This window comes from Agrilus planipennis, unplaced genomic scaffold, assembly GCF_000699045.2.
Source record: "Agrilus planipennis isolate EAB-ADULT unplaced genomic scaffold, Apla_2.0 scaffold3, whole genome shotgun sequence".
Taxonomy (NCBI): Eukaryota; Metazoa; Arthropoda; class Insecta; order Coleoptera; family Buprestidae; genus Agrilus; species Agrilus planipennis.
The window spans coordinates 585220-596617 of record NW_020442460.1 but is presented as its reverse complement, the minus strand read 5'-3'; the positions used below and the strand labels follow the sequence as shown (position 1 = coordinate 596617).

The following is an 11398-nucleotide window of genomic DNA, read 5'->3' as shown; positions in this document are numbered from 1 at the left end:
TTGTATGAAAATAAATAAAAATAAAACAAAAATACTGATATGCAAGGGAAGAAAAAGCAGAGAAAGAGCGAATGTAAAGATAGGACACGAAAGATTAGAAGAAGTGGCTGACTTTAGGTATCTAGGAAGTCAGATAAGTCAGGACGGAAGGAGTAGTAGGGATATAAAGCAGAGAATAGCGCAGGGTCGAAACGCATTGAATAAAAAGAAGTCACTTCTATACTCGCGAACGGTTACCTTAGAAATTCGAAAAAGATTGTGAAGTCAATAAAAAATAGGCGAGATAGGTTGGTAGGACACCTTCTCAAGCATGAAGGTCTGGTCGGAGACATAGAAACGCAGAATTGGGAGTTAGGAGGTGTAGAGGTAGACCTAGATCAGAATACTGTTTGCAAAAATTTAAGAATGTGAGTAGTTCTAGTTTTAAGGAAATGCGAAAATTAACTCAGGATAGGAAAGAGTGGAGGTGCGTGTCCAACCAGTCTTAGGATTGACGATATTATGATGATGTGGATTCGTAATATTAGACATTCAATAATGGATGAAATCCTAATGCCTAAATATTGTAGAGTCGCTGACATTTCTCCGTCTTCATGGTGTCGGATTTATATGCTCAACTATCCATAGGAATTATTATGCTTCGTCCTAGGTATTTTCTTTCTATAAACCCACGCTCAAGTAAATCGCTTGAACGAAGAAACTTTTTAACTTAACACCTGATTGATTTTAACGGCGAATTGTTTCGAAATCGGCGAAACTATCAAAATATTTATAAACGCATAAGGTAATTATATGGTGGAATAACAAAAGAGAGGTTGATGGTGCACGTTTCGTGGAATTTATCAGGGATCGTCGTCAGCGTTATAATACGTACGGCAGATTAATAAAAATATTTCTAAAATGAAAATTAAATTCTGCTTTGTGCCGTACCGAGATTTTATCGGTTCACGTTTTCTCAGCTCGATGGCTTATCGTACACAGTCAGTGGTTCGCTATAGCACCACAAAACCACATAATTTCTTTTGTGTCCCAATACTCTTTGTTGCCAGTTAAACCTGTATCCGATGGCGGCTATTACAAGAGAAACTGAACGTTATTCTAACTCATTTTTTACTAACAGGTAATTGAATTGTCTTCAGGCCTTCGATTTGATATCTGGTTTAGTTTTATTTTACTTAAAACCATTGTAGACACCTCACTTTGGAGGAATTCAATCACCATTCTGAAAAGTAACTTTTCCTGGATATGCAACCCATAATCGAAAATCTTTAAGGCAAAATAGCACAAACGACTTGCTGACAAAACCCAATGAAGCTAAAATCACGATCAGATTCCATCTTTACTTCCTTAATCTTCTAATGATATCAACCAAAAGCTTATCTATCCAATTATGGTTTTGAGTTTCATTAAAGATATGAATTACTAGTCAACGTTTTATGTACTGCTTCATTTTGAATTTATTTAGAATTGTATTTATGACATTCTCCTTTCTACGCCATGGATTGGTCCTTCACGATACGGAATCTTGTAAATTTTTCGATAAAAAGTATAAACAGGACTTTACAAACATTTCAAATGAATGACAGATTAACTGAAGATAGTTCTATTGGTTCTGCTGGAAGTCTAACATTTAGACAGAAACAGTTCCCAAATAACTCTTTTGATGATGACCTTTCAGGTACGTCAGGTCAATCACCAACTTCCTCTATATGTTATCTGGTTTAGCCTTATTTTACTTAAAACCATTGTAGAAACCTTACTTTGGAGGAGTTCAATCACCATTCTGAAAAATAACTCTTTCTGAAAATGCAACCCATAATCTAAATTCTAAAACCTTTAAGGCAAAATAGCACAAACGACATCCTGACGAAACCCAATAATGTCGAAATCATGATCCACCATATGAACTTATTGTACTGTTGAGTTACGTTTCTACCACATAGAGCTAGGCTACGCCATGGGTTCAGTCTGGCAAGTCTATTTATTTCCTTTTGAACCTTCTCCCACAAAATGTAGTAAACAAATTCAGTTTTCGAGAAGGGTGGTCAAAAATTCCAAACGCTCATACACTAGGGGAGGAAATTAATAAAAAATTGGAGGCACTTTTTACTTTTCTGTCTGCCTAAGTGCGGAACGTATTTAGTAGGTAAAATTTCAAGACGTCGAGAATTATATGGAACTTAAAATCTGTAACATTGTGGCCCACCCTTGACTCACTTTATTGATAGCAGACCTCTACAATTATTTGGGTCAACTGATTCTTTTTCAAGAGCGTCAGAATGGTACTAATTGATAATAGGAGATAGACCTACCTCATACACTTAAAAAATATTAAGAGGCTGAAGCAATTGTAGTTTTCCTACCAGTAAAGTAAACATTGAAGAGCTATAGAGGCTTTTGTATTTAATTATGGTATTAATTTAATTGGCCCAAGAAATGCCACTTATCGGTATAATGGGTAAAAGTCCCAATAACCTCTTTTTCAACCAAGTATCGCCCTCTGGAAGTACGAAGCCCAATTTATCAAACTTCTTCTACAAATTTCTGTACATAGGGTGCCGTCCTTATTGGATTTATATTGAGCTACTTGGCGTTAGGTGTCAGCAACGACACAATTCAAATTCTTGCGCCTTTTTTTTAAAAAGTACAAAAGAACGGCCCCCTTCTTAGTCGACATTAATGTCCAACTAACTAGGAACTTTATATATTTGATTTTCGTTGTAGCTCAAACATCAAGAACAAAACATAACGAACTTTAAATAAATTTTATACATAAAGTTCGACGAACTTTTGAGTGCAAACGTCGGTCTTTCTCGGCTAACGTAACTTTGTTAAGTCGCTTAGGTATTGGTTGTTGTTTTCACCTGTACAGGTGAGAGTCAGGCAGCCAGGTCTTATCAGGTATTAGTGAAATGGAAACGTTGTGTAGGTGATCATTGCTTCTTTTATAGTGCGCCTTTAGTATTATACAGAAAAGATTGATTAAAATCTTGTACAGTGATTTGACTATTTGGTACTCAACAGTGAGTCGACCACGCGAGTTGTTGGTCTTCAAGGTGCAAAAAAACCGCTCCTGTAATAACCATGTCAACAGGCAGGTTTCACAAGTAAGAAACCGCTGACTGCATTAGAGTAATAAAGAACTTGTTTACTAATTCATTATTTTCAACTCAGCTACCAAACATTTTTACTTTGCAAAGTGTAAATTTTGAAAAAGGTACCCATTTAAGTTACTTTCATCGCTTCGTAAGTTTCGTTAAACAATAGTCGAATATTTTGTTGATTATATCATGCACTGTTAATTCCCTTTTTCATAACCATTAAGTGACTTTAATCAACCACAATAAATCGATAAGACTGATTAGTGTACACCTTTTCTATTTATAACAAAATAGCATTTTTTTAAAAGCTGAATATGATACGTAGACAAACGACTGTTGTGAAATAATTAATTTTGAAAAATATCCCTTGCTTGTTTGTACACTTTCTCCTTGAATGTATCAATTACTATCAGTACTATCTTCATTATCGCCATAAAAATTAAAAGCTTATAATATTAAGTACAAAATAAATGGATCGGTTGCAACAGCTATATGCTATCAGTTTTATATTTATATTAGATAAATTAAGTTCCCCTAAGGAATATGGTGTTAATAAATGTAGTCTAATACTGTAGACGATTAAATTAAAAAAAATGATGATAATGTATTCTTTTTCTTTTGAATCTTCATTCTGCTCAGTTTTTTTTTTTTTTTTTGAAAAATGAGATGATTCTCCAAATCCACATGCATGCACCTTGAAAGAAACAATTACATACTTCATTTTAATGTGCATTAGATGGGCCAAGGGTGGAGGTTGTAGATTTTAAATTCCATATAACTCAAGTTCCATTGTAACTGAAACCACCTTAGATTCCGTGATAATACTAGTACATGTATAACGCACCCGGTCAGGAAAAGTAAAGAATGCCTCAGACTACATGTTTGTTTCCTCCCCATGTGCTCTTTCGCACTACCCTTTAGCCAGAAAGTAACTATTTATAGGTCCACCCAGGCTGACTCGTACCTAAATCCATGATAAAAATAAATGCCTGAATATGCTTAAGTGTTTTGTTTCATCAAACTTTTAGAGCTGCTAAGGATGGACATATAGATGTGCTTAAGGAAACTACAAAAAGAGATTGTAATGGACGAGATGAACAGGGGATGACCCCTACTCTTTATGCGGCGTTTTTTGGTCATTTGGAAGCGCTTCGATTGCTGTGTGGTCGAGGGTAGGAAACACATCTCCGTCAGTCTATAAAATCTTCTAAAAGTTCCTTCCGTATATTTAAATTTTTAGAGGAGATCCTGACAAAAGCGATAATTTCGGTAACACGGCATTACATTTGGCAGCAGCGCAGGGGCACAAGTCGGTGGTCACCTTTCTAGTCAATTTTGGAGCCAACATTTATGCCCTGGACATAGACGAACACACACCTCAAGAACTGGCAGGAATAAACAATAGGAATGACATTATGAGATTTTTAGACGGTGTCTCTGCAAAACTAGAAACAACGGACAAAAAGAAAGCAAAAGCGTTGAAGGAAAAGGCAAAGAAGGATGCCGAAAAAAAAATTAAAGTACGTATATGAACCCAGTACATATATGTATGATTTGCAGTTTTTTATTGCGTCAAATCCTATCTCAAGAGATGCAATCAAACACTTTTAAACCTGGAACTTTTTGGCATTGAAACCAAAACTCCTTCCACTTGTTCTCTCTAACTCTCTTTCTCCTTTTCTGCAATGAAAAGTTCCATTCTTCCATTTCCCTTAATCTTGGAAACAAAGTCTAATAAGAGTCTTCGTCCATTATCTTGCATTCGCAATAAGTGAAATCTGTTTCTGAAAGATCATTTTTATAATTCAAGTTTTAATCACTACCACTTCAAATAATGGAGATTCATCAAACATTTCTTCATTTATTTTTTAAGGAATTCAATAAGAGACAAGCGAAAGCAGACGCTCAAGCGCAAAAGTATCAGAAAAAAGTAATCGGCGATTATAAACCATCTGTAATGAATACTCTTAAAATGAGGATAAAAAGTAGTTCCGTTTCGAATCTTTCCGCGCCAGCTTCCACAGTTCCTCGATTCAGTACAATGGTTAGCGGTGGTACAGTAACTAGTCACAAAGGGGTATCAGGGACAGTACAAAGAAAAATATTGTCCAAAAACAGATATGCCAGTACCGATGATGATTTCAAGGTAAGAAACTGATGAAGGAACTAATGAATTCTTTTTAGTCTACGGCTTTCTAATTACAATGGAGTATCATTTAACTAATGGATATTATCATTAAAACAACATTAACTTTTATATACGACTTGCGACAAATCTTCTTACAAATACGATCTTAATAATGATTTAACTATATGACACCCGTCTAAGAGACGGTCTACCTGACAAAAACCAGTTTGTAATTCCACAAAGTTAAAACTGAATTTCCGATGTTTAGAAATAGAAATATTAGCCTAAAGGATACAGAAATTCATAAATTCAAACTTCATAAAAGAAGTCTTCAAATGGCATATTTATCATTTCGTTTTGATAACCGAATCTTTCACCAATTAATCAGTTGCTAATTATTCCTATTTGATCGAATTTCCATCAATTTTCAATCCTTTCCTAAAAATACGACTCAATTTAGATAAGCGAAATAGAAGACGGAAAACGTTCTGTAAGATCGATCCGCGGTGTTCGGAGAGATTCCGAAGTGATGTATGGGGGAACAATAGATCCACCAAGGAGAGGTCTTTTAGAAAATGTCTTCAACGAAGCCGATTATGCTACAAATGAAAATAAAGAACCCACCAATCTAACGCGCTCGGTTTCTCAACCCGATTTCGTACAAGAATTAAACAACAACGAAAACATTCATCAAGAACAGAGCAGCATATTTAACAGGGCAGGACTTGGAAGTTTGGCCTTTAGGTAAGACAAGTGTAGACCTAAATTTGAATCGCCCTATTTCTCATCAGTATTCCTCATTTTTAAATGTCTTTAATTGGTTTTGCTAATATGGACATGTGTTCTCTTGTTCTCTAAAGTTTGGATTGTAAGTCCATGAGGGAATCTTACGAAAGGTTGAAGGGGTTTGTAATAACATTTTTAAGGTTAATATCTCAGAATTTTACGTAAAGGAAACCACATAAAATGTTTTTCCAAGAAAGAGTTACCACAATAAATTTTGAATAAGAAAACATTAATAGAAAATGAATTGGGATTATGTCAAAATGTTAACATTAATATTTCTCAAATCATCAAATCAAATATCGTGCAATCGAAAACACATCTTTTTACAAATTTGCATCTCGGGAAAGTAAAATAACTTCGTTTATCTCAAATTTAATTAAATTAAATCGTTTCCCTCAAGCCCGATTTCAGATTCCACCTTTATTTCCCTTATCTTCTAATGATATCAACTAAAGCTGTCCAATTATGGTTTTGAGTTCCATCAAAGATATGAATGTTTTGTGTACTGCTTCATTTAGAATTTACTTAGAATTGTATTTAAAATATTCTCCTCTCCACGCCATGGATTGGTCCTTCACGATATGAAATCTTGATAAATTTTTCGATAAAAATTTACTTTATTTTTAAGGAAAAGTATAAACAGCACTTTACAAACATTTCAAATGAATGACGGATTAACTGAAGATAGTTCTATTGGTTCTGCTGGAAGTCTAGCATTTAGACAGAAACAGTTCCCAAATAACTCCTTTGATGATGACCTTTCAGGTACGTCTTGGCCAATCACCAACATCCCCTATATGTTTTCCTCACAATTATACGTTCATTTTAGATCCTGAATCAAGTGAAGATGAAAATCCTTATAACGCTTTGGAGAGGTTTTTGACCGCTTGGGGTCTCGGAGAATATACAGCTCGATTCGAAGAACAAAAAATTGACTTAGACACATTGATGTTATTAACCGAAAGCGACTTGAAATCATTAAATTTGCCTTTGGGCCCTTATCGAAAATTAGTCAACGCGATATCCGAAAGGAAGTCAGCATTGGAAAATCCAGGGGAAGTAATTGATAGTCAGTTATAGCATTTTAGCATGTGAATTGATGTTTACATCGCAAACAACGAAAAGATCGAAAAAGCATATGCAACGAACATTTGGTGCTTAAACATATTATGACATAATTTACAGTATGTATTGCTTCTATGCAAAAAAATAATATATGTATTTATTTTTTGGTAATTTATTCCTCTTCATTCTTATTTCTTTACCCTTAGGTAGGTACTTTCTTCTATGTACGAACTTTAGACAAATAAAATTAGGTTTTAATTTTTTTATTATAAGTATATCTACAAATAAGGTTTCCGTGTTATTTACTCACCATCAACACGTCGTCAGTCCTAAGACTGATTGGACATGCACCTCCACTCGTTCCTATCCTGAGCTAAGCTTCGCATTTGCCTAAAACTAGAACATCTCACATCCTTGACTATTTACGAACAGTTGTCTAATGTAGGTCTACCTCCGCTAGTCTTAAGTCCTGTTTCTGCCTCTAATATGTCTCTGACTAGACCTATCTCGCATATTTTTTATTGACTTCCATAGAGTCCTCTGTTCTGCTATTCCTTCTAATACCTCCTCATTTTTCTCTATCCATGGTATCCTCATCATTCGCCGGTAACACCACATTTTGAAAGCTTCCAAACTTTTCTTTTGCGCCGCGCCCACCATCCATGTTTCGCACCCAAGTAGCGCCGCGCTCCAAACATACACTTTTAACAATCTTTTTCGAATTTTCGTTCGCGTGCATAGAAGTGACTTCTTTTTATTGAAGACGACTCGACCCTGCGCTATCCACTGCTTTATATCTCCACTATTCCTTCCGTCCTGAGTTATCTGACTTCCTACTTCTACGTCTACTTAGCATTGGGTTCGATTCCGGGTCCGTCTGCCTTGGTCCAAGTTTTTCTGTGGTTTCCTTGAATCACTTAGGCAAATGCTGAAGCAGTAACATTCCACAGATAATCTTTCATTCTCTTCTGTCTTCATTTCGTCCGTCTCATCTTTCTCGCCCGAACCACCACCCACCCATTCCCACGGTTCCTGAAACCAGGCTGAAGAGGGCCTTCCGCCCTACCTTCCAGCGTCGTCTGGAGGGACTGCCAGCGCACCAGCATTACTGACTGGTGGGAATGAAACACCCAAAAGTTTTTTTAAAGTTTTTGACTCCTACAGTCCTTCGCTTGATTTTTAAATCTTAGCCTAACAAGTATGTAATCTAAGTGATATCTCCCTAGCACCTCGCATCTTCCACGCATTGCGTCTTCTAACGCGATGGTTGAATAAGTTATTCGCGACGGTTAAGTTATGGTTATCGCAAAATTCTATCAGTCTATCTCCCCTATCACTTCTATTGCCTAATCCAAAAGAACCTGATATTGCACCGCCCTTACCTTCATCTATTGGTGCGTTGAAGTCTCCTATAACTATTAGGTTTCCTGCCCTTTCACTAAACTTAACACGACTTCTATACCTGCATAAACGGCTTCTACGTCTTCATCATTGTAAGATGATGTTGGCATACAGACCTGCATTATTACCGTTTGTATCGGCTTCGAGTTTAATTTTACCACAACTATCCTATCGCCTTTTTGTAAATAACTTTCTACACTCTGCCTTGCTTTCCTACGCATTACAATTCCTACCCCCGAATTACCTTCTACCGATCCTCTATGTATTATTCTAAAGTCTCCACTACAGCTTCTGGCCAACGAACTTCACTAATGCCTACTATATCTAATTCTAGCCTAATCATTTCAACTTTCAAATTCTTTAATTCCCCTACTTGCCTCATTGTTCTAACATTCTACGCTCCGACTCGTAAAATATTGCACCTACCCCTATTGCACTTATTGATGATATCCCCCGTAATAATAACATAACATAATAGGGGACTAGTGTCCGGCTGGAGTGTTTTACCCCAGAGAACGTCATAATTTTAGTTTGGTGTGTTTTACTTGGGATATCATAGTGTGGTGGTTCCCGTTACCTTCCATATCGCAGTATTGTGCATCAGAGTGCCATGCCGATCCTCGTGATCTCTGCCACCCTGTGTACTGAGAAAAGCTGCTGCTCTCTTTCAGGGACTTGTCTTAGTCTGGTTTCTCTTGAAGAACCTCCCCATTATGGTTGAACCTAAGGCCCTGTTCCCTAAGTCATCGTAACTCGCAAGACGATCGACCCACTCTAGGTTCAAGTCCCAATATGCAGAAAATATAGCATAAATTTTGTCATGTAATGTTCTGCTCATAGATAAGCTTCTGTCTGATGACCTTATATTGTGGATACACTAACTTTCTATATAATTTTACTTCATTCTCTCATCAATAGGTGACAACAGCTTCAACCTTTTCAAGAAACTTTGTTCAAAGTTTTATACAATTATGAGTTACAATTAAACGATCTTAACTTCCTAACTTGTTTTTTTTGTTTTGGCAACAAAAAAATATATTACCAAGGTACTAAAAAATGTTTATTAGATATGGATTTCATAAAAAGTATTCACCATTATGATTGCCTCAATTTATTAATGAATATTCTCAAAGTTTCTTTAATATTTTTATATTCATTTGGTTGTATGAATGTTAAATATGATATTAATATTTTGGCATACCTATGTAACCATGATAACCTCTATTATACCTAAACGCATTTGTTCTATTATATCATGGTAATAGTTCATACATGTACCTAATGCCTAAATAATTTCGAAACTAAAAGTGAATAAATATTTACTCTCAACTTATTATCTTAACCTTTTATCAAAAAATTTAGCCCTTTGTTTTGTTACTGTCGTATTTAACGATATATGATGGCATCAAAATAGGCTCTACTTTTCTTAATTTAATTTGCTGTTAGTTTGTTTTACAAGTTGCTTTTATCATACATCTTATCATTACAAAATACATAATACAAATCTCATACGTAGGTGGTACAGATAAAATGATGTAGGTTCTCCCTTTTTTATATGTCTACATTATTAAAAAGATAAAATTCATTTTTCATTATGAGTACCTAAACAACATCACAGTCATACAATAAATATACAATAGAAATAAAGCATCCTGAAGAAAATAAAATGAAAGGTACCTTCCAAATCAGAAACATCATCGGTTACCTACCTACAGCAATGTCCTTGTTGCCTAATTGTTGTTATTTTTGGTTTCTCGGAGTTTAAAGACTGCTTCTATCTATTTTATTGTCATCAAGTGATCTTTTGAAATGGAGAGCAATCGAACGGACAAATTTGAAGGAGTCAAGAGCTCTTATCAATCGAGTCAAATTCGACTATGGAGTTCAAGTATGAACAAATAAGAAATTTCGAGATGACAAAACAAAATCGCCTATCAGTAGTTTAAACCTTTTGTGTGAAATTTCTGAAAAAGGAGGTCTCCCCCACCACTATACCATAAAAAGTGGTGGTTGGATGGGGGTGCGGGTAGGGGGATCAAAAGAGAGTATGGGGGATCGAAAGAGGGTGGTCACCTGAGTAAAACCCCATAAAAAATTTGCAGCGGTCTCACCCCCATAAAAGGTTATGGGGGTTCAAAGTTGATTATTTTGACAATTTTCGTACACTATAATTCAAATAAAATTCAATAAAAAAAATATTTTCAAGCGAGTGGAGGTGGGGGATCGAAGCAGGGTGGTCACTTGAACAAAATCCGATAACCTAACCTAACCTACCCTATTGATAAAGATAATTAAATAATGTTTTATATAACTTTCTCAATATTTTTATGTATTTTTCATTAGTTTTACCTTTGAATATTGTTTAAGAATGACTATATAAATATTTACATGCCTAGAAATGTGTAAAAATTGACATATTTATTGACTTTGAACCCTTATAATTTTTTATGGGGGTGAGAGCGCCACGAACTTTTTATGATACAGTGGTAGGGGAGACCTCCTCTTTCGATCTCACCCTTCGGGGGTGGGGGTCATCATCTAGACCTTTACGACAATTTTATTTATTACCTAATTTTTTTATTTATACAATTTTTGGAGATGCCTTCATTATAAGTTGGGAATGGGATTTGACATTACAGTAGAACGCCGATTAACCGAATCGCCAATTATCCGAATCGGTCCTAAGCGTAATATAAAAAATTAAAACCAGCTACTTACATATTGTAGAATTGAGTTTGTTAAACTTAATAAAGTTTATTCTATGTGTGACAGTTCGTTTTTCTTTATGTCCGATTATCCGAATTTTCGATTATCCGAATCGACCCCGGTCCCAATTAATTCGGATAATCGGCGTTCTACTGTATTTCCTCGATCTTCACTTAATGGTGGTTTGACCAGGAGTTCCGCGTTTTTTTAT

The 11398-nt window shown here is 35.5% G+C and overlaps 1 protein-coding gene across 1 annotated transcript; it reads left to right on the top strand.

Moving 5' to 3' along the window:
* The first annotated feature begins 2843 nt into the window (after positions 1 to 2843).
* LOC108737844 (Usher syndrome type-1G protein homolog) lies at positions 2844 to 7251 on the top strand. The gene is made up of 7 exons (XM_018470973.2): positions 2844 to 3107; positions 4130 to 4273; positions 4342 to 4621; positions 4975 to 5247; positions 5690 to 5973; positions 6644 to 6780; positions 6845 to 7251. The coding sequence occupies exons 1-7, from the start codon at positions 3085 to 3087 to the stop codon at positions 7093 to 7095; spliced, it is 1392 nt and encodes a 463-aa protein (XP_018326475.1). The 5' UTR covers positions 2844 to 3084; the 3' UTR covers positions 7096 to 7251.
* The last annotated feature ends 4147 nt before the right edge of the window (positions 7252 to 11398 follow it).